We start from the raw sequence: 21594 nt of genomic DNA, 5'->3' as shown, positions 1-21594 counted from the left end.
GTCATACTGAATACCACGAAAGTCACGAATTACTGTGCAAATAAGACATCCTTTAAAGATAATGAACTCTGCTAGAATTGAATAGTGAGATGTATGATTTCAACAATGTCGTCAAACATGAGCCTCTGAACCGCATGTGGCCCTGTCCCAGGAAGTCTGCATCTCCAGTTACTTGTCTGTCTGTAGAGCGAGTGGATCACGTTATTAAAAGTGTGTAGGGTTACTGTGGACAACCTTTTCTTGCGATAACACGTCCTGGAACATGGCAGCAGGTTTTAAACTAGGAATGCAATTTAGAGCCAAGTTTATATTAAACAATATTAAGACAGATGTAAGCATGGCGATATTTTAAAATGTAAGGTATTTATTTGTGTTAATAACTACAGTGTTGTTCTGGCTGAATTTTTTCCTTCCTCAGGTGTTTGTTGTCCTAGTGGACCTCCCTGTCCTAGCTCTTGCTGCGTGTGAAGTTTTATGTATGCTGTGAAAATGCTGTGTGACACCGAAAAGGCACCAGACCGCGAGTGCTCACTCTGTCTGGTCTATTCTCTAGAAGGTCTAGAAGTAGCCTTTGTTTGTCCACAGAACTGGCAGAAAACAAACCCACTCCTTCCTCTTGCTCTCTTTCTTTCTCTGTCAGCTGAAGGGATTTGGTCTACAGCTGAGGAGGCAAGCAACAATAATGAATAGGAGCCTCTTGCTCTGTATCCCATCTGTATATGCTCGTCAGTGTGTGTTTCTCACAGTTCATTTAATGGCAGCTCTCTCAGAGTTTGTGTGTGCAGGGTGTATGCAGAGCAATATGTTGTTTCTCCTGTTTGTGTGTTCTAAGTATTGCTGGTCATGTTTTTGTGGTGTGGTTGTGTGCGAGAGTGAGCCTTATTGATGATGCCTTTTTCTTTTTTTGTACATACTAATGTTTTTACACCTATCCCTTCAAGTGAAACTGTGTATACAGCTATAAGATGCCAACAGAGAGTAGCTCTGCATTGGACTGTGTTGCTGTATCTGCAGCAGTAGCAGGCAGGTTTTGCTGAGTCAGAGCGAGTTCACACAGCAGTGATGATTGAGCGTTTAAATCTGCGCTCAATGGTGCCACTCGCTGGCAAACTTTGCAAACTGCATGCAGGGAGAAGGATGGGCAATAGCAGTTGCAGGAAATGTATGCTTTTATTGCTGTCAGTCACAACTCTCCTTTACTGCTCTGTAGAGTTACCATAACTGATTAAAGCATGTATTGTTTCTTAGCCTTTGCGGTGGCTATTTCCAGCATGACTTTGTATGATGTTAGCAGGAAACATCCTCTGTTCTCTAACTCACTGCAGATGTTCTCTGAGTTGCTCCTACTGTTTTGCTCTCACTATTTCTCTTTTTGGATAGCTTTCATATTTAACCACTGGGGATAATTGCTTCCAATGAGTGCACGATGAAGGGGTTTTCTCTACATTTTCAGTCCATGGAAACGTCAAGTTTGATGCAGTTAAAACACATTACTTTAAAGCAAAGTCAGAATCATCCTGCAAGTCTAGTAACATTACATACCACATGTGTGACTGTCAGCTGATTTTTTTTTTTCACTCACCCCTGATTTCTTTCCATACAGAAAAACTCTACAACTCAACAGGACGGGAGCTGCGGAGAGCCCTCTTTTCCCTCAAGCAGATTTTTCAGGTAATTATTTATTCATTCTAGCTGATGTCTAGTAAGAGCATCTTAAAACTGCACCTCATTCAACCCCCACAGTGCTTTGTGTTTCTCATAATCATTTTTTCAAAATCTTGTGAATTCTTTGGTCAATTTAAACGCATTAACATACAAGAAGTCAGTGCACACATTCACGCTCGCACTTGGACACATTACTGTTTTCTTGAGGCAGAGTTGTGCTGCTGAGAGTCTGCCTTCGTGGCAGCTGTGGAGTGTTCAGGTCTGGTCATACTTCACACTCTGGGCTTGGCTAGCGGGCAGTCGGTCGCAGAGGGGGAGGGATAACTGACAGTTAAATGGAAAAGAGAGCAACAGGCATTGATATATGCTCAGGATATATTAATATACCTTACTTTTTACACTCTGAGTGTCCCTGTGAGTTATCAGCTGTAGAGAACAGTGACAATTCTTGTAAAATATCTCTGATCGATGTCTTTCTTCCCTACATTCCAGTTCTGTAATACACATGTATGAGTTTAGTAACTGCTGGTCATTCTGTTTCTTTAGTGCACGCCTTTATGTTTAGGCTGTGCCAAATGACTGGAGTCTCCATCACAGATATATGGTAAATATGTTCTGGAAGCACTTAGACTTCCTCCTGGGGGAGAAGTAGCCCTGACCACCCCACTGTGTTTATTGCTGCTTTCCTCTCGATCCCATCTGAACAGTAGAGCGCATCAGAAAATGTTAAATCCTGCGGAAAACCTAATGCTTGGCCTTAAATTATGGAGTCATCGACAGGTGTGAGAGGTGCAGGTGGTTTTGTCATCAAGGACAAAATGTGGGATGAAGTGGAGGGGCCGAAGCAACAGGAATCCATTTGAACAAGCTGCAAACAGATTGCACTTCTCACTGCATCTGCAGCCACTTTTTGCTGAATTTGAGAAACTTCTGCTGAGTGTTAACCAGCTGATGATTTGGAATGAGTAAAGTGTGTCTGTAGCTGTTCTCTTACAAGAAATAGTCTTTTTGCCTGCAGTAAAACAAATATTACAAGTGTTGTTTAGTAAATCTTCTTTTTTGCAGGAGGATTAACCAGTGGTTTTACCCACTGTGCGCAGATGAAATTACTATAATTTGCTCACATTAAGTCACCAGCTCTCTTGTTTTTGTGGCATTCATTTAGTTATAATATGATCAAGATAAGATGGACCTTTCTGTAGTGACTATCTGCACTAAACCAAGCGCTGCAGGCCAAAGAGAAAATACATTTTCTTGAGTAAATCGTGCCTTTAAAGATCAGCATAAATTATCTCACTAGATTCTTGAGCTGATTTTATCAGATTACTGTGCTTCTTAAGCTTACTTTTTATTAGCCTTATAGCTAAGTATATAATGCCCAGAATAACTCTATCAATATAATAGTATAAAGTAAAAAATGCAGATAAACTGTATATTAAAATGGATGTAGCCACCGTGACATTCATTGTGCTTCACTCACATCATTTCATTTACTTTATTTATCCATCATTTTATTTAAACTTATATAAAAATGTGTATGTATCACCCAGACACAGAGTTTAGTTAGTTAGTGCTGTTTGACATACAAATAAAGTGCCAGAGTTTCCCTCACCAAAACTGAAGAAGACATTGTTTGGATAGGTTGTTAGTACAGTTACCCACAAGAACGCCACGGTACCTGCCAGATATTTGCATTTAAAATACTTCAAAAGGCACCAACATGAAAAACGAGGTAGAGATGTTGAGTTTGTTAGACATGAAGTCTAGCAGAGAGCTAGTAGCCATACAGTGTCTGCCTGTGTTTGTACCCACATTGCTCAGCATAGGTACCTCTAATTATTCATAACTGTTAAAGTTAATGCAATTAAAACAATGAGTTATTTAAAAATGGCTCCCCATACAGTTGATATGAAAGGGTGTTAGCTTTTGAGACCAAAACTGTTTTCAGCAAAAGGCTGTAAGCATGTTTGTTTTTGCTAGAAATTTGGCCATTTTCACAAAGGCATCTATGAAATCTGAGTTTCATTTGGAGCCATCCTTCAGTGACCATAGAAGCAACTGTCGGGTTTTTAAGTTTAAGCTTCAAACTTTCCTTTTTGATGAGGCTCATAGTTGGGGCTGGATTAGGTGACCCTGAACAATTCTTTAGTTATGCTGCTAAATGCTCAGGCTGCTGGGTGATTTCCCATAGTGCACTGAGTGCCATGCATTTATATGCTGCTACATTTTCTTTTCTCTCCCATAGTTTGTGGGGTTTTTTGTCTTTTCTTTTCTGATGTTGGCTCTCTCTGGCTGCTGGAGGTTCCTTCCTGTTAAAAGGGAGTTCTTCCTTCCCACTGTCACCAAATGCTTGCTCATATAAGATCAGAATCAGAATCAGAATACTTTATTGATCCCTGGGGGAAATTATTTTTTGTTACAGTGCTCCATTTTAAACCAACATTAAGACAAGACAGACAATACACTAACTAAGAATAGTACAATATATACATATATATATATACATACATACATACATACATAAGTCACTCATAAATAAATAGTTGGAAAAGAAACATGTGTAGTTGTAGCAGTAACCAGTGTGTTAAGTGGATGCGTTGTACAGGGAGATGGCCACAGGCAGGAATGATTTCCTGTGTCGTTCAGTGGTGCTTTTCTGTAATCTCAGTCTCTCACTGAACGAGCTCCTGTGACTGACCAACATGTCATGGAGTGGGTGGGAGGTGTTATTCAACATTGTCTTTATCTTGGACAGCATCCGCCTCTCCGACACCACCTTGAGGGAGTCCAGCTCCATCCCCACAACATTGCTGGCCTTACAGATTAGTTTATTAAGTCTGTTGGCATCTGCGACCCTCAGCCTGCTCCCCCAGCATGCAACAGCATAGAGGATCGCACTGGCCACAACAGACTCATAGAAAATCCTCAGCATTTTCTGGCAGATGTTGAAGGACCTCAGTCGCCTCAAAAAATAGAGACGACTCTGGCCCTTCCTGTAAAGTGCTGTGGTGTTTTTAGCCCAGTCCAGTTTATTGTCAATGTGTACTCCAAGGTATTTATAGTCCTCCACAATGTCAACACTGACCCCCTGAATTGAAACAGGGGTCAAGTGTTTCCTGGTCTTCCTGAAGTCCACGATCAGTTCCTTGGTCTTTGCCACGTTGAGCTGCAGATGATTCCGCTCACACCACGTGACAAAGGAGTCGACCACAGCCCGGTACTCTGTCTCATCATCCCTGCTGATGCATCCAACCACCGCAGAGTCATCAGAAAACTTCTGAAGATGGCATGTCTCTGTGCAGTGGCTGAAGTCTGTGGTGTAGAGGGTGAAGAGGAAGGGGGAGAGGACAGTCCCCTGTGGTGCCCCTGTGTTGCCGATCACCTTGTCAGACACACACTGTGGGAGACGTACATATTGTGGTCTTCCTGTCAGGTAATCAACAATCCAGGACACCAGAGAAGCATCCACCTGCATCGCTGCTAACTTATCACCCAGGAGGGTCGGCCTGATGGTGTTGAAAGCACTGGAAAAGTCAAAAAACATGACCCTCACAGTGCTCGCCGGCTGGTCCAGATGGATGTAGACACGATTGAGCAGGTAGATGATGGCGTCCTCAGTTCCGAGACGAGGCTGATAAGCGAACTGAAGGGGATGCAGGTGTGGTCTTACTATAAGATGCTCTCATTTCTGGCTTTTTTACCTTGCAATATGAAGTGCCCTCTCGAGGCAACTGCTGTTATGAATCCACACAAAATAAATAAAATGTTTGAGTTTATAATCTTGGATATTTTCCTTTTTCTCTGTTGCCAGGATGACAAAGACCTTGTGCACGAGTTTGTGGTGGCCGAAGGACTCACGTGTTTGATAAAAGTTGGAGCCGAAGCCGACCAGAACTACCAGAATTACATCCTCAGGGGTATGTACGTTGCAGAACGGCACAGCTTTGCACCAGTGAAGCTGACAGCCCCCCCCCCTCCCCCCCCCCGACCTCAATTTTACAACACAAGGATGTTATTAATCAATCCAGTAACACTTTTCTTTCCATAAACCTATCTACAGCCACATGTGTTTATATAAACTATGTAAATTGATGATTCTGCATGATGACCTTCTCACACTCACACATTTTACCCGTATAAACAAACTCAAATGTGTGCCACAGATAATGTGGATGCTAGGCCAAGTTTAGCAGCTGTTTAATTTATGTCTCCCGTGTCGGTGATGTCAGAGATCATGTGCGTTGAGGTTAAAAGGGGGCAGGGACAGCATGTTTTGGGGATACTAGAGGTCCACAGCTCTCTCTCTCTCTCCAAGGTCACTACCATTTAACAGCCTGCTGTGAGGAGGTGGGTCACACACGCTTAAGTGTCTAATAAAAGTTCTGGCAGGATATTGCAGATCATAAAACTAATTTTCCTCTCCTCCCTCTCATTTTTATTTTCCCTGCTCCTTATTCAGATTGGTTGTACTTCTGTTGATTAAGTTGGACTCTTGACGTCAGTGCTTTATTAGATGTTTGATTTTATATGTAGAACACATAATAAACATGAACTTGTTAGCTTGGATCGAGTCATTGCGGTTAGAAAAAAACAAACAAAACAAAAACAAAAAACCAATTGTGTAGCTCAGTCATCTCATCTGTGGTTTCTTCATTAAGCCTCCCTAATAAAAGGTCACAGTGCAGCTGACCCCTGTAATTTCGTTGCACATTTCCAACAGATGTAACCTCCCTTGTGTTTACAAACTAAGCTACAGCATGAGCCCAAATGCTTCCTCTCTAATTTTCTAACACGCCAATGTTGATTTTTTTATTTATTTTTTTGTTACTAAAGAAAAAAAGTGACAAAGTACTGATGGTGCCCCCCCGGCAGGTTATAAACATGAACATGACCCCTGCCTAGACCGCCTCTGCAGGCGTGCTGATCTTAAATGTTGGAGGCTTCATCTAAACTTGGCCCCGTCTCTGATTCAGACAGATAAATCACACGGGTTAAATGGCCAAAACATGACAGGCAGATAACAACTGGTTTTTGGAAACTTCAGAGTTTACCACATGCAAGAGATGTTAGTGTCATACAGCTGTGAATGATGAGGCCACTTCTCATATCTGTTCACTCCTCCTTATTGTGACATCCATTTTTTTCCTTTAATGTTTGGCAAAGCATGTGAGACTCTTTCCTTTCCTTCGTGTGCTAGTGTATCGCCTCATCTCTGCGGATTGGAGTCCTGCCCCTTTCCCCGTATCTTTACATCAACATGAGAACCTAAACCAAACTAGCACTCTCCCTGAAGCCCGTCTAACCCATTTCAATTTTTGACCTAATTTCTCCTGACCAGCTGAGGAAATGTGGAGTGTAGTAGATCACCCTCCCTCGTGAGCCATGTGTTGGCGAACGCAAGTCGAGCATGTGCTGGAACCCAGATGTACAGGTCAGAAATGAATATAGATCTGGCGGCTTTACTGCTGATGACTTCCAAGAGGAGCTATGTCATAAGGATTCCCAAGAGGGGAGTGAATTATTTGCCTGAAATTTTCACACGTGCACACACAGAGAATGGAACAGAGGCAGATAGCAAACCAAGAGCAGTAATTGCTTTGGTATCAAACACTGATCACTTCTAATGCTTTTTGCTGTAATGTCTTTCAAGTTGAGCCCAGTAAAGGAAAAAAAAAGAAAAGAAAAAAAAAAAGGAAAAAGTTGAGAGGAATGTGGCCTTGAACCCTGCTCTGTCTGGTGTGCATTAAAAACCTCCCGACAAAACAATCTTGCTCTCTTTCAAGAATAAATATCAATCTTATGGGTCTTTTGTAGTTGAAAAAGGCACAGTCACACGTGCACACCAGTCTGCTTGCATTTTAGAACAACAGGTCTGCAGCCTTAGCTCTGTGGAACATTGCCTTCATTGTAAATGCTTGTTCCTGCAGCATTCTTAGCAATCTACACCATCTCACTTTGCTCTTTTTCTTCGGTTTTTTTTTTTTCTCTTTCCATCTTCTTAAACCCCTGGAGGTGTCTGTGGCGGGTTAGTGCTCCCTCAGTGATGTGAGTGGTTTCTGTGTCTGCCTGGTTGGGGTCTGGCCCCTTTCACGGCCCCTCACACCTGGCTCGGAGGGCTTCCAGACCTGGGCTTAACTCCTTGGAGACCTGCGATTTTTTTCTTTTTCTTTTTTTGGACCCAGGGGAAAGCTTGTATGCCCTTATCACCCCATCAGAGGAAAGGGTGTGAGGTCACTGTTTCAGAGGTGCTCGTGCCATCTGGTCTTCCTGTAAATCTTACAATCAGCTGCAAACACAAGAGAGCCAAAAGGGCAATGAAGGCCTCATTAGGCTCGGTCGTGCTTCTTTCATGCTCATTTATTATCTTTCGAAAGCAGCTCTTGAAATCATAAATCTTTTGTTAATGAAATGAAAATCAGAGCAAAGGTTTCATAGTGTATGTTTCTTTAGTTAAGAATGTAGTTTCTCAAACCAAAAAGGTGTCAAATGTTGTCAAATGTTCTTTCTCTGCAGCAGACTTGTTGCAGGTTGGAGAAGTTTGACTTGTAACTCGTGGTTAACATGCGAAAGAATGTATTTTAAACCATATCATTTTTTTCAAAACCTATCACAGAGTTAACATGATACATATCACTAATATATGACAAGAAGTTCCCAACCAAGCATCAGTATGTGACTAGTTGTTAGTGAGAATGCATTGATTAGAGATGTAGTTGTCAAAAGTGATGTGGCTCAGGAGGTAGCGTGGGTCGTCTACTAATCAGAAGGCTGGTGGTTTGATCCCTTGCCGTCAAAGTGTCCTCGGGCAAGATGCTGAACCCCAAGTTGCTCCTGATGTGTTTATTGGAGCGTGAGTGTTAGATAGAAAGCACATAGGTGTAGGACAACATGCTTGTGAATGGATGAATAAGGCTTGTTGTCTAAGGCACTTGAGTACTCAAGCAGAGTAGAAAAGTGCTACATAAGAACGAGTCCATTTACCGTTTAGATTAGTTAGTGTTGTCTGGTTAGAAGCTGGTGGGTTTTACTTGTAACTGCAACTATTGTAGGCCTGCGCTTGACATATGGCATTGACTGTAATAAAAAACTGTTACTTAGGAAGCAAAGGTTCCCTGATTCGATGTCAGGAAAAGACACAAAGCCCTTTGGGGCTGTGCGTCTTTAATTTGACACAAAAAATCTGCCAAATACAACAGGTGGAGCTATCACTTGTGAATAAGGGAGCAGCTGAAAGTAGATTTGTCTTCTTCCTCTTCTGTAATTGCTTATCCCTCCTTTGTGGCACTCACAGGCTGCAGTATGTTATGTTACCACACTTTGAGAAGCATGGGTTTCATGAAGACCACATTTATAGTAAAGTCCAAAATGCTAATAAATCAGATGGTGGTTTAGGTCCACCCTAATATGTGCCTTTGTGCCATTCTGACAAAAAACGTTCTATTCTGTCTTAAAAAGTGCCAAATAAAATACTGAAAGTTGGCACAGTAACTCGTCGTTGTTAGTGCTTCCTCAGCCCCAAAATAAAAGCAGCTTTTGCCAAAAGGTCAAATAAGTTTCATCAGTAAGCTCAGACTTTTTTTTTCTTCACTGTGGTTAAAAAAAGATCCCTATGGTACTAATTATCATGAGCAAAACAGGCAGAGGAGTTGGAAGAACAAATGACAAGGTTTTTCCATTTGTAGAATTTATAGTAAGAACGCTAACAAAAGCAACAACCGTGTTTAATTGGTAACTGTAAAAATGGGAGCGACAGACAGAGAGGGCAGATTAAAGACAAACCAATTACAGTCAACATGAAGTAATTATTCCCGGCTTTGAAAGGTTCACTGTTGACATTCCTCGCCATAAGCTTTGTTTTGAGCTACACTTTCTCTGCGTGCACTTCTTCGAGGCCGTGCTATTTCAGCCTGCATGCTGCTGTTGACAAAACATTTGCCATCTGTAAGCACTGGTGGAAACAAATTGGAAGTGAAGCGTTAGTTTTTGATGTATGGGAATTTGGAGAAACAGACTCTTTTTTTTTTTTTTTTTTTCTTTTTCTTTTTTGTTTCAGCTACCAGAGCAAGTGAGGATGTATATTTGATGGAAAACACATTTGTAAACAGGGCATAACTTATCTCCATACCCAAAAGGCCATCACACACTGAATTATACTGTATATACCTGGGCTTGCATGTTCTAACTTAGTCTTGAAAATTTATAGCTCTCAAAGATATGAGTCTAGAAGTATTACCTTATGCTATAAGTTATGCCCATATTTCATTTCATACTTTTATCTCATTCGCTCTTCCTTGGCTTCTATGTCTCGCTACCACTTTAAGATCTCCTGGTTTTAATGACACGGCTGTTATAATCCCACAATGCTGAAGCACCTTGACTTCCTGGTTTCCAGAAGGAAGTTCTCAAAAGGGCCGTGTGGGAAAGATAGATGTGTTCTAGTCAAGTGTTTCATTACCTCTTAAACTGTCTAGGACCTAACCCCCCCCCCCCCCCCCCCCCCCCCCCCAATACAGCACACAGATCAGCTTTTAGAGCCACACAGCAGGAACTTTAGTGGCCGCCGTTTCCACAAAGTGCACCTGAAACACAAGAGCCTTTTGTTCAAATTTTAAGTGTCTGTAGTAGCAAAGGCTTTAAATTTTATATGTGACACACTAGCAAGACATGTGCAACGGTTTTCATCTGCGTGTCACAATCCAAAACGCTTCACCGTAAACAAAGGTAAGAGCAGCCAGCTTCATTTATGTACTCTGCACTTTGTAGCCGAACGGGCGGCTGTGGTGTCGAGCTGGAATGGAAACCTGTAGTTAAGAAAAATCACCATAGGAATAATCTAAGTTTTATATACAGTATTTGACTGGGCTATGATTTTAAGTTGGCCATATTAGGGATATTGGCTGCCACTGACATCAATGAGAGCCAAGAGTAGAAAAAAATCTGTTGGAAACCGAGGGTTAGAGCAGCCTTTAACCAGACAGATCGATAGATTGATATGTTAAGAGAAAGTTCTTGTGTATCTTAAGTGCAAAACAAAACACCAGCAGTACATTTTTTTAATACTGTGTGGATTTTTTTTGGGATTTTTTTAGCGTGGATTTTTTTAATCCACACTAAGGAGACTTTCAGTAGTCCTAAATTTAGATTCTGTTTTGATTGTTATGAGTGAAAACCCAGGCATAGCAGCAGTGTTGGAAGCTCTTCTTGGAAACAGTGCGTATTGTGTTGTCTGGATTGCTGTGCTGGAGGAAGACCTTTATGATGGCCCGTTGTCTGGATAAACATTTCCATTTTGTCTGTACCAAGCTGTGTGGATTTGTGCGAATGTATCAATATACTGCATGTGCTGGTTATTACAGGTGTAATCGTTTCCTTGTTAGTGTGATCGTGCAAGAATGACTTTTAAAAGAAGATAAAGTCATGCTTTGTTAATTTTTCTCTAGGGTAAAGGGAATTCGAGAGGGCCTTGCGGGAACTGCTGACACACATATGTAGACAAGAGCGAGACGGGGATCTCACGGAATGCCCTTGTTGTACCAATAGAAACTTGACCTCCTGGTTTGTAATGAGATCCCATGGGAACACGTGCATGTTTTCCACCCAATCTCATGCAGCTTTTTGAAAAGCCACTGCTCCCGCTGCCCTCTCAGTGCAAATCTTTTCAATCTGAAAAGCACTCACTCACTGAAACACACATAGACATTGTGGTGACGTGGATGTTCATTCATGCACACTTACAGCTTAAGTCTGCAGGTTATGGTCGTAATTCAATTTAGTTCAGTTCATTGTTATTTTTATAGCACCAGTTCACAACAACTATAACCTCAAGGCATGTTATATTGTTAACTAAAGATGACACCCTTTGGTCAAGCACTTAGTGACAGTGGGAAGGAAAAACTCCCTTTTAACAGGAATAAACCTCTGGTGGAATGATGCTCGGGGAGGGGCAGCCATCTGTTATCACTGGTTAGGGGATGAGGGGAGGGAGACAGGATAAGATACACACTGTGGAAAAGAGCCAGAGATTATTAATAACTAATGATTAAATGTAATTATGGTTTATGAAAACAAGGAGAGGGAAAATAGGTGAGTGGAAAAGAAATCCTAATTGCATCATTTGAAGCCCCCAGGGTAACAAAGGGATGGTTCAGGCCACTGAGACACAGCCAATGAAGTCCCACCTACAAAGAATATTAAACATTATGGCTGTCCATTGAATTTGTATTAGGTGAATGTCTCTCTTTGTCAGTCCCCTTGGCAAGTAAAAAGAAAAACATTTTAAAGCTGCTGTTTCGTGGGATAGAACAACCTCATTTTTAAATGCTGCCAAAATTGGAAAAACTGAGCCTTTAATAAGATGTGCAATATCAGGCACCATCAACAGGAAGAATAGGAAACATTTTGTCACTGATAGGTCAAATATCTAAATGTCAGTTTTAAGTTCCTGCAAGTTAAGCTAAGGCATTTACACAACATTCAACTTGCATTACTGTAGTAGAATGTGGTTAATTTAGGAAATCGAGTAATGTTGTGTTTGCAAGTGCCTTATTCAGCTACAACAGCTTGCTAAGACACATATTACAGTTGGTTTCAACCAGCTAGCTAAACATTGATATAAAATCTAATGTTCTGTGGTGGCTGCAAGCATTTTGTTATTTTTTGAGCTCTCACTTGCATCTTAGTTTATGTTTTCCCCTCAGCTGAATGTAGTTTTCAGATATTTGGCATATCCTGAATCAATAAAAGTGTCTGATTGTGAAATGAAAGACCAAAGCCCCACAAAAAAATCTAGATAGTTGTAGTTGGTAGTAACAGGGTTTGGTAGTCTAGAAAAAGCTAATAATATTTTTATGCCTTGGTGCTGGTGATAAAATGTTGGTGGTCAAAGGTCAAGGACACTGTGACCTTTCATGTATTCAATCCTGGTTAATGTGAGATGTCAGGTACAGCTGGAGGAAATTTTATTACATCTGGGACAAATTTCCAGTAAGACAAGAACTGATTGGGGTTCGGTGGCTCAAGGTCAGTGTCGCTCTGACCTCACAAACCAGTTTTTATCCATAACTCAAGAAATCATATGCTAATTATAACAATATTGTACACAAATGTCTTATAAAGTAAAGTGATAAAACATATTTTTATCCAAAGGTTGAAAGCTCGAGTCTGGATCGACGCCGACGTAAACAGCAAGTCGACTGGTTGGCAGAGGCATACAACCCTGAGGCTGTAATCCTAGTCATGTGTTATATAGCTTCAGTACCTGCCTAAAAATTTGGTCCTCTGGGATGATGGGAATAACTTCATGTGGTCAGTGGAAATTTAGGAAATGAGTGTTACGCGTGATTTCATCCCACAGCCTCTCAACTCTTTCTGCTCCACTGGCACCATTTTGGTTTTTTGCTTCCAGCATGTTCTCTATAAATTAAGTCACCAGTGTTTAAACTGACATACTGAGTCACGTACTCAAATATACACAAGCAAATACTCCATAGACTGCTTGACACTGTGTTGAAAATACTAACATTACCTACATTTACCATTTACCTACACAAACACAGCAGCATGTCATCACGTGTTGGGGTTAAACTTGAAACCTTCTTCCGACCGGATGTGTCCCACTCTGTCCTTCCTCTGTGTCAGACCCCTCCGGCCCTCACGTGAGCAGACGGCTTACATCTGAACCCACTTCACCCCACCTGCCTGACCTATATTCTGGCTCCCCTTATTCTTCTTACCTACATCTGTAGAAGTTTTTAGCCTGAGCAGACCCACTGGCAGCAGAGTTACAATCCCATCCCAGAGCCTGTTTTACGATAACAGAATTCAGTATACAAGCCAATTATATTATAAGAATGTTTGATTTAGTTCATTTCTCAAGCTCTCATTTTATCATCTCTGACCTTGCTGTCTAAGGTACATAAACTCTAATTTGGAAAAAAAAAAAAATCCTTTGCAGTTATGCAGCACGCAGGCACATAGATTGAAATCGTCAGTGTTTCACGGCTTTAAGGCTGATTTTTGTAAGCTGACTGTTTTTTGGGACTGAATTCAGTATGCGACTGGCCAGAACCAGACTCAATCACACTACTATGCTCTGAGGAGCAGTAAGAATTTACCACAGCTCATCTTTCAGTTCACTTTACAAGAGGGTGGATGTAACGCAGCAGCTTGTTGCCAAAGTCTTTCTCATTTGGATGCGGTGCAGAAATCATCTGTTGGACTTCTTCCAGTTGTTCATTGTCCTAAAATCATTTGATAAAATTTATTTGGTGCAGTAGCCCTTCTACTCTCTCAGCTGTTCAAGTACAAAGAGGTGAGCAGTAGAACAGAAAGTGATACCACATTTAGCTTGTTTATTCTCCTCATAATGTTGTAGGAGATTTTGCCCTGCTCAGCACTGCAGTGGGTCTGCGGTGCCTGTGGAGCTTGCTCAGCCAAATACTGGGGAGGCGCTCTGCGTTACTTCATGCTATTGTTCCATTAGGCCTGTTTGTTTGTCTTCAGGGAATTTGTTTGGATTTAGGCCCACAGTAAATTTTGTCAAATGCTGGCAGACATTTATTCAGGTCTGAAAATGGAAGCGTCCCCCTGTTGTTTTACTGTATGGGGTTCAAATAAGTAAGTCTGGTAGTTCAGGTAAGTCTGGCAGTTGGCTCAGTGATTGGAATTAGTCTGGCTTTAATGGTCTGGGTTATTAGCTGACTAACAAATGTCTTGGTCCAGTACAGTAGAGCTGAGTAATAAACTTGACTTTTTATGGCAGACAGACTCTAAGTCAGGACGGAGCTAGAGATATGGATGCAGAAATGAGAAATAATAAGAGTAATCAATCAGACTGTAACTTAATCAGTAACTGAAATTCATTCTTTTTCTTCTTTATAATATACTTTGCAAAGAACTGTGTGTTAACAAATTTTACTGAAACTATCAAAGATAAGTGTTTATTCGACAGAAAAGTTGAAATCATATTGTATACATTGTATATAGAAGGGCTGTGTGAAGAGCAATTATTCCTTTATTCTAATGAGAAAAGAAAAACAAGAACACACCTTGTGAATATGTACAGATGAAGTTTTAAAAAATATATGTTTCAAACTAAACCTGAGCCTACACCTCTTTAATGTTTTTATGAAAGTTTTATTTTGATGTGACACTTCTCTTCTTCATTACAGATGTAGGTGGTTCACAACAACAAAAAAAAGTTATTTAAGATGATTAATCACTAATTAATTTGGTTAAACAGGTTTTTACTGCTACGGTTGTTTTATACCCATCTGTCTCATCACAACTGATCACAGAGTGGTGAAAGCAGAGTCGAGGACAGCTTGATGAGCTTGCTGGTCTACTGTCATCAGTATCGCGTTAAAGAGCAGAGGGTTATCCAAAATATACGTCCACGAATAATCAGATAATGCTGTTTGCCTTTCAGCTCCCAGTGTCATGCTAACTTCCAGAGACACTAAGCTAGCATTTTTTGCTATGCTAGCTATAGAAGATGGATGGATATCCTCTTAACTTTTTTTTTTTTAAATCTGCATTCACTGGTGCCAGTGAACTGTATGTTAAGAATTGATGCAACTAAATCGATATGTGAGATATGTGTATATATTTTTAATCAGAAAATCCTGTTGGTTCCCATGAACTGACTATGAACTCATTTAACCAGTCTGTTTTGGTATCTGAGAAAGGATGTCTCAGCTGCTAGTTTAAAGAATTATTGGATACAACTTGATGCTAATATTGTATATTATCTTTTCCATTAGAGTTAGAAGGAACAATAAATCACTGTATTAGTGTGCAGTATCCCTCGTTCTCTCAGTCAGATATCCTTTCGTTTGTGACATCTACATTCATAACAACATAGTGATGGTCAAATAACTTAGATCAAGGCTGCAAGGTAAAATCTCACTAACCAACTTTATTGATCCATCCATTTTCTCACCCCCTTGTCCAATTCAGGTTACGCTTAGGGCAGAAAAAACAGATTTTGATTGTTTTGAAGACTTGGGAAAGTGGAAACAAGCCATAAACAAAATACTTGCATGATACCAGTTTCTTAAAATGAGCAGATAAGCAAACTCATTTTCCCGTGGGTGAAAACAGAGCTGTTCCATAAAGTTTAGAGCCGAGTTCCATAGATTCATTGCTACTAGACCTTTTCAATGAGTCATGTGATCCACTGTTGATAAACTGTTGATTGTTGCTGCTTTTAATATGCACTTAGATCTTTTATTTTAACTGATCATCCAATAAATATGTAAAACCATCTTAGGTTGCTCCAAATAAACCCTTTATACAAATTTGCTGGAAATACTCCTGATTTGTTTATGAGTCACAACAGGAAAAATAGTGGCTTTGCAAGTCTGTATTCAGTAATAATCTCCATAACTCTGTGAATACTAAAATCTGACATAGTAGAAAATCAATTTAGATGAAAAAAAAACCTTTGTTAGGCCTTGCAGTATACAGCGATCCAGGTACAGTGGGTACAGGGAAGTACACCTCAGAAATCTAAGCGCAGCATCTGGCTAATGCACAGAATGCAAGATAAGAGTCTCCATGTTGCACTGTAGGGGCTAAAGATTTGGCCCCATTCCCAAAGTCCTGGTAAAATAAATGTTGCACACTGACAGACAGTTTGGCTGACCCAGTTTAGATAAATTCCAAAATGTAAATGAAACCAACGGGTCAGAGTGGTAAGTGGGAGAGAAGTGGACAGTTTTTTACTGTAAACAGAAAGTTGTTCATTTGATTTCTTGCATCCTTATAGATAAAGTTGTCTTTTTAAAAAACATATACGTCAGCTGGCTTGCATTGGTGCTGACTTCACAGACCTCAGACTGCTTCTCACCTCGGCAGTGGTCACGGAGCAGCCCTTCCTGCACATTCCTGGGGCTGTGGAAGATAATTGCTGTGGTTTATGAGAGGGAGAGGCCCTGAAGAAACACTTCCACCAGACTTCAGTTGTTTGATTTTGTACTTCTCTCAGAATTTGAGACACGGGAGCAGGGTCTGTCTCCTCCAGTCTCCTAGTCTGTGGTTCCCTGCTGCAACTCTGTGTCGTCCAAATGTTCTACTCACTCTTAAGGCAGTTGCATGTTGAAATAAATTGAGTGTAAGAGTGCTGCACCGATGACAGGCTGCTCACTCGACACTTCAAAGTTTCTTTAAAGCTGTCCTTTTTACCCTGGCTGTCCTTTTCCCCAGTGGCATGCATCTTAACTCTAATCACTGTGCTTTGAAGGGAGCTCATTGTCTGCAAGCATCTTATTACGTGACATACAGTACATACAAAGGGAGTTAGCAGTGTTATTGTTGCGCTTTGTGTGAGGTATGGTAAAGCTGCTCATGATTATATAAATGGAGGCCCACATTGTTGGCCCCAAATCAGTGCTTGAGAGTGGAGAGAGTCCTTTACAGACTCTGGACTCACATGTTCCTCTTATTAACCCTCTTCTAAAGTTATAGATGACTGTCTGTTGTACAGTTTAAAAACAACCCTGGGTTTTGGGCCAACACTTAGGGAAGTATGGCAAACGTTCATCCCAGTTTCAAAGCTTAAAACTGTAAGAAGCAGGCAGCCTAATTCTTAAAGGGCCGTTAAATGACTAGTTAAAGCAAAGTGTGTGTAAATCGCTTTCATTTGCAGTCCGCATACGTGATTGTTTGGAGAGTAATTAAATGTCTCCTTTTAACTGATTTGACCAGAATATGAAGGTTTCCCATAATGACAGGTAATTTAATTTTTTTTCTAAACAGTTACAGTATCATTTTACCTAACCATTCGGTCTTTGCGGTTTTTGGATTTGTAGTCAAATCGTACATCAAGAGGCCGCTGGCAATGAATAATTTCATGAAGCAGCAGTTTTAATGAATGTGAGAAAAAAGGTAATGGCTGTGTGTTTTCTGGCGCCACATAATGGTTCAAGTAACATATCATTTCCATATCTTAACTGTTCGCTAAATTAAATTCAAATATGATATTTATTCTGATTGTTTTTTGCGCGGTTGACTGCTTGAGTGACTGGCTCTCAGTAGCAGAGATGTCAGACTCGTTTTGCATGGTGGGCCACATACAGCCCACGTTGATGTTAAGAGGGCCGGACCAATTAAATTGAACTTTATTTATATAGCGTCAAATCACAACAACTGTCACCTCAAGGTGTAATCAATGAAACGCCTCCATCTATCAAATCAAAGATTTTTACCTACACATTTAAAACCTGAGATATCGTAACATACAGCGGCTTGCAAAAGTATTCGGCCCCCTTGAACTTTTCCACATTTGTCACATTACAGCCACAAACATGAATCAGTTTTATTGGAATTCCACGTGAAAGACCAACACAAAGTGGTGTACACGTGAGAAGTGGAACGAAAATCATACATGATTCCAAACATTTTTTACAAATAAATAACTGCAAAGTGGGGTGTGTGTGATTACTCAGCCCCCTTTGGTCTGAGTGCAGTCAGTTGCACATAGACATTGCCTGGTGAGTGCTAATGACTAAATAGAGTGCACCTGTGTGTGATCTAATGTCAGTACAAATACAGCTGCTCTGTGACGGCTTCAGAGGTTGTCTAAGAGAATATTGGGAGCAACAACACCATGAAGTCCAAAGAACACACCAGACAGGTCAGGGATAAAGTTATTGACAAATTTAAAGCAGGCTTAGGCAACAAAAAGATTTCTCAAGCCTTGAACATCCTACGGAGCACTGTTCAAGCAATCATTCAGAAACAGAAGGAGTATGGCACAACTGTAAACCTACCAAGACAAGGCCGTCCACCTAAACTCACAGGCCGAACAAGGAGGGCGCTGATCAGAAATGAAGCCAAGAGGCCCATGGTGACTCTGGACGAGCTGCAGAGATCTACAGCTCAGGTGGGGGAATCTGTCCATAGGACAACGATTAGTCGTGCACTGCACAAAGTTGGCCTTGATGGAAGAGTAGCAAGAAGAAAGCCATTGTTAACAGAAACCATAAGAAGTCCCGTTTGCAGTTTGCCACAAGCCATGTGGAGGACACAGCAAACATGTGGAAGAAGGTGCTCTGGTCAGATGAGGCCAAAATGCAAAACGCTATGTGTGGCAGAAAACTAACACTGCACATCACTCTGAACACATCATCCCCACTGTCAAATATGGTGGTAGCAGCATCATGCTCTGGGGGTGCTTCTCTTCAGCAGGGACAGGGAAGCTGGTCAGAGTTGATGGGAAGATGGATGGAGCCAAATACAGGGCAATCTTGGAAGAAAACCTCTTGGAGTCTGCAAAAGACTTGAGACTGGGGCAGAGGTTCACCTTCCAGCAGGACAATGACCCTAAACATAAAGCCAGGGCAACAATGGAAGGATTTAAAACAAAACATATCCATGTGTTAGAATGGCCCAGTCAAAGTCCAGATCTAAATCCAATCGAGAATCTGTGACAAGATCTGAAAACTGCTGTTCACAAACGCTGTCCATCTAATCTGACTGAGCTGGAGCTGTTTTGCAAAGAAAAATGGGCAAAGATTTCAGTCTCTAGATGTGCAAAGCTGGTAGAGACAAACCCTAAAAGACTGGCAGCTGTAATTGCAGCAAAAGGTGGTTCTACAAAGTGCTGACTCAGGGGGCTGAATAATTACGCACACCCCACTTTGCAGTTATTTATTTGTAAAAAATGTTTGGAATCATGTATGATTTTCGTTCCACTTCTCATGTGTACACCACTTTGTATTGGTCTTTCACCTGGAATTCCAATAAAATTGATTCATGTTTGGCTGTAATGTGACAAAATGTGGAAAAGTTCAAAGGGGGCGAATACTTTTGCAAGCCGCTGTAAGAAAAAGAAGTGTAATTTCAACCACACCAGTCACTCAATCACAAATTTCTATGGTAGATAGTGGGGAAAAAAATGGTAACTTTTCTCTCATTCAATTGTTTTCTTTTTTCTCTTAATCACGTCAATGAATGTCATAAAAGCTGTAAAACGTAGCAAAATACAGTGCAAAATATATGCCTTCACATTTTCCATGCAGTGAGGCTGGTTTGGAGTCTTTGCCGGGCCGATTCTGGCCTTATGTTTGGCACCTCTGTTCTATAGGCTAAAACCTTTAAATGTTGCCTTGTGATAACATGTCAGCGTGATCTAAAAGCCTGCTCGCTTTGTGGTGGATAGATAAAGTCTCATCTGTCAGCAACTGAACATTCGTGTTGCGTAATGACACTTAAAAGTCTCATTAAAGACGCGTGTTTTCAGTGGAATTTCTTAAAAGCACATTGCACTAAGGCAGATACCGTACACAGGTGCACGCAAGAGATAAGTGTGCAGTGATGATATTGCAGGTCTGCTAATGCCACACAGCTCTTTAAAGTTGAGGCTGTTTTGTGTTTGTATAAAAATTGACTGTGCATCATTATTTTGTACACTGTGCTCACAGTGTGCTGTAAATGATCTCTTTAAAGCTGTCTGGTGGGAGAGCTACAGAGGGTTTCTCTCTGGCCTGCACTGACCGATAGTCAATCGCTTTTTCAAAAACACATTCTATTGTGGTCTGCTGTGACACAACGCCCAGAGCTCGCAGTGGGAAAGGACCGTTTCTCTGTTCTGACATGTTGCGAGTACTTAACCCCAATTTATAAAAGATGCACTGTCGCCACCGCTGCTTGCTGCCGCTGCAGTACGCCGACAGCAAGCACATACACACAGACACACACAGGGCCTGTCCACCCACACGCTCTCACACATCATGTACACACAGCAGCTGCACCTGGGAATTTTGGCCTATCAGCTGCATATTCGCGATTTTCAATGCCGCTCTAGAAGACTGCATGAAGAAATTTATACGTATATAACAGAAAGTGCAGCCTGTCATCATAACATGTTATAAGAAAGTGATGTAAACATACAAAGAAGAGATTAGATCAAAATCTGTGAATGTATACAGTTTCAAAGCACCTGTTTCTCTGCTTTTTTGTCACAGCTGCTAATATATCTGATCACTTTTATATATATGATCCTTCTGAATAAAAACACCAATGGCTTGACTTATTGAGAATATTCTCCTATGTATTATTACCTCCCAACACTCTAACTTCTGCCAAGAAACAGTCAAACAGGCTCTCCAAAAATGTTCCACTTTTAATGCATCACATGCTCTTCCCCCCGTGTCAGCTAATGTATCATGTAAAGTTTCTGTGGGTTCAAACTGAACTCATCTTGTTGTGGTCTTCTGTATGAAAGCATTACTTCTACATGTGTGGACTTCCTCTGAGATGCTGCTTTAAAAACAAAACAAAAACACCCACCACATTTTAAATGGTGCTTTTGTCTGTTCCACTCCTGTCCTGTAATGTTTATCTCCCTTCCCCCATCTCCTTCAACAGAAGCCCTACACTTTTACTGCCCCCCACTGAGATCCCTTGGCTCTGATTAGGTTCTTATTTATGTATCCTGTTACAGATAGAAGTCATGTCAGCTTCCATTGAGGCACTCTGCTCAGTTATACTGCCCCCAGTTGTGTCCACTAACTTGAGAGTTGAATGTGGACAAGTGATGTTTTTTTTTAAGATCTTCACCTAATTGTTGAGATTTTCAATTTTCACAGCAACTCCAGTTTGCATGTACAGTTCATATATAATTACTACTACATTTACTACAATTACTACATATATAAAACTAGAGTGTTGGAAGATCATTGTCTTATTTCACCAAAATAAAAAAGAATTAGAGAATGTGTGAATAATACAGGGGGAAATGATCTGATAGTGTACATTTTTGGTCTTATATACAGTGCTGTGCACAAGTCTTGAGCCATTCCTCATTTCTTGATAGCTTGCTTGCAAGGAGGCAGATTTTCTTGTATATTTTTTTGTCATCTTGAACAAGTTTTCCAGGTTTTCTGAATGTTTTCAAAGCTTTTCTTCAACCATTTTCAAACCAGTCCT

The 21594-nt window shown here is 40.9% G+C and overlaps 1 protein-coding gene across 4 annotated transcripts in view; it reads left to right on the top strand.

Moving 5' to 3' along the window:
- The window catches only part of fhod3b (formin homology 2 domain containing 3b), a 93211-nt gene that overhangs the window by 49944 nt on the left and 21673 nt on the right, over positions 1-21594 (top strand). For all 4 annotated transcript variants that reach the window (XM_080895915.1, XM_080895916.1, XM_080895917.1 and 1 more), the window contains 2 exons: positions 1604-1671; positions 5477-5582. In XM_080895915.1, the coding sequence (XP_080752041.1) occupies positions 1604-1671; positions 5477-5582 (174 nt within the window). The remainder of the gene's footprint in view (positions 1-1603; positions 1672-5476; positions 5583-21594) is intronic.

Source organism: Rhamphochromis sp. 'chilingali' (assembly GCF_963969265.1).
Source record: "Rhamphochromis sp. 'chilingali' genome assembly, chromosome: 11".
In the NCBI taxonomy this organism is placed as follows: domain Eukaryota; kingdom Metazoa; phylum Chordata; class Actinopteri; order Cichliformes; family Cichlidae; genus Rhamphochromis; species Rhamphochromis sp. 'chilingali'.
Note: the sequence above shows the minus strand (reverse complement) of the source record. Positions and strands in the feature narration are given on the sequence as shown.